The following is a 1410-nucleotide window of genomic DNA, read 5'->3' on the forward strand; positions in this document are numbered from 1 at the left end:
TGAATCGACTGATCACCCAGAATTAAGAAAATTTGGGCTGATTTTTTTTATTTTTTTCTGTAGATAGTTGTGTTTCTCTGTTATAAAATACAATGTTTTAAATGTAAAAGCAATCTTTTTGAGTTGCATCGCCCAGAACAAAAACCTTTTTCATCAATTCATTTTCATACCTAAAAAAAAAAAACCCTGAGAATTACCGAGTTTGGAAATTACCTGGATTTTAAAACTGAAAAAAAGAAGGAAAAATATGGAACTAAGTTGAAATCTTTTGGTCGAGATACATACAGAAAAAAGGAAAGTCGAATGTTGAAAATAATTATAATTACAGAATAAGGAAACTATATAAAATCATGTTATTCATCCATCTGCCTGTGGTTATTAATGCTCCATATTTGTAGCCAGATTGCTCTAAAAATACTGTATCTGAAATAATTCTGTGAAATTTCTTCTTTTTTGTTTGTGTGTGGGGGGGCATGGGAATAATATGGGCTTAAACCCTGTAAACAGTTTATTTTCATATATTTTCTATCTTTTTTAGGGGGGACAAGAAAGTCATCTGCAACAAATTTGTTCAGACGGTGAGTAAAGGGAGCTGTCATAGATGAGAGCTATATTCTTTAGCCTGCTAGTATGGGCTCTGATAGCGTCATACAATCATCTTATAGGAAAAACAAACAAGGTAAAGGGATGCGCTGATATGAAAATAAAAACTCTAAATAATGACACATATTCTGCATCAAACTGACCACATCAATGCATTGACTTGAACAGCTGATATGTTAGGAAATGATTAACATCAGCTAGCATTAGGTAATGTTAATGTTAGGTACAACACAAAGTATTTGTGCTTTTAGAGTTTAGAGCTAACTTTCTCTGATAAAGGGTGACCTAGATAAGAATGAACTTATATAAATGCACTTAAAGAGCATAAGTGGTGCACTTGCATGTACTATTTGCCAGAAGGTTGCCAGGTATGCTAGCATATGTTTAGTTTACCTGTTCAGGAGAAAAACCACAACCTCTGCGAAGCTTCTGCGCCTCTTTGCTTCCTTAAGTCACATCTATCCAACAATCTAATGCTTGAGTAATGCCCATCCTGGTTCCGCTTCCTTTGTTTTCCCTTGAATCTGAGAAATATAAAGCCATTTAGAAGCCATTACTCTACTCTATCACTGAAGTATTATGATTTGGGATGCATCTCATTCAACATGGCCACATCTACAAAATGCAGTCTCCTCTGCTGTAAGGTATGATGTCTGTTTAAATTGGAAAACATTTTAAGCAACTATATGCAGGAATAAAGTATTTTTTTTAAATGTTTGTCGTTCTTAATGCTTTTAAAAGGCTTTTTTTGATGCTTTATATTTGCTTCATACTGAATGCAACTTTGAACCCCTTAAAGGAAAAGTC

The 1410-nt window shown here is 33.8% G+C and overlaps 1 protein-coding gene across 1 annotated transcript in view; it reads left to right on the top strand.

The window, feature by feature from the left end:
• ift172 (intraflagellar transport 172) overlaps positions 1-1410 on the top strand; it is an 87082-nt gene that overhangs the window by 4530 nt on the left and 81142 nt on the right. The window contains exon 4 of the mRNA XM_015372829.1: positions 539-578. Within this exon, the coding sequence (XP_015228315.1) occupies positions 539-578 (40 nt within the window). The remainder of the gene's footprint in view (positions 1-538; positions 579-1410) is intronic.

This window comes from Cyprinodon variegatus, unplaced genomic scaffold (genome assembly GCF_000732505.1).
Source record: "Cyprinodon variegatus isolate N-32 unplaced genomic scaffold, C_variegatus-1.0 Scaffold76, whole genome shotgun sequence".
Lineage (NCBI taxonomy): Eukaryota > Metazoa > Chordata > Actinopteri > Cyprinodontiformes > Cyprinodontidae > Cyprinodon > Cyprinodon variegatus.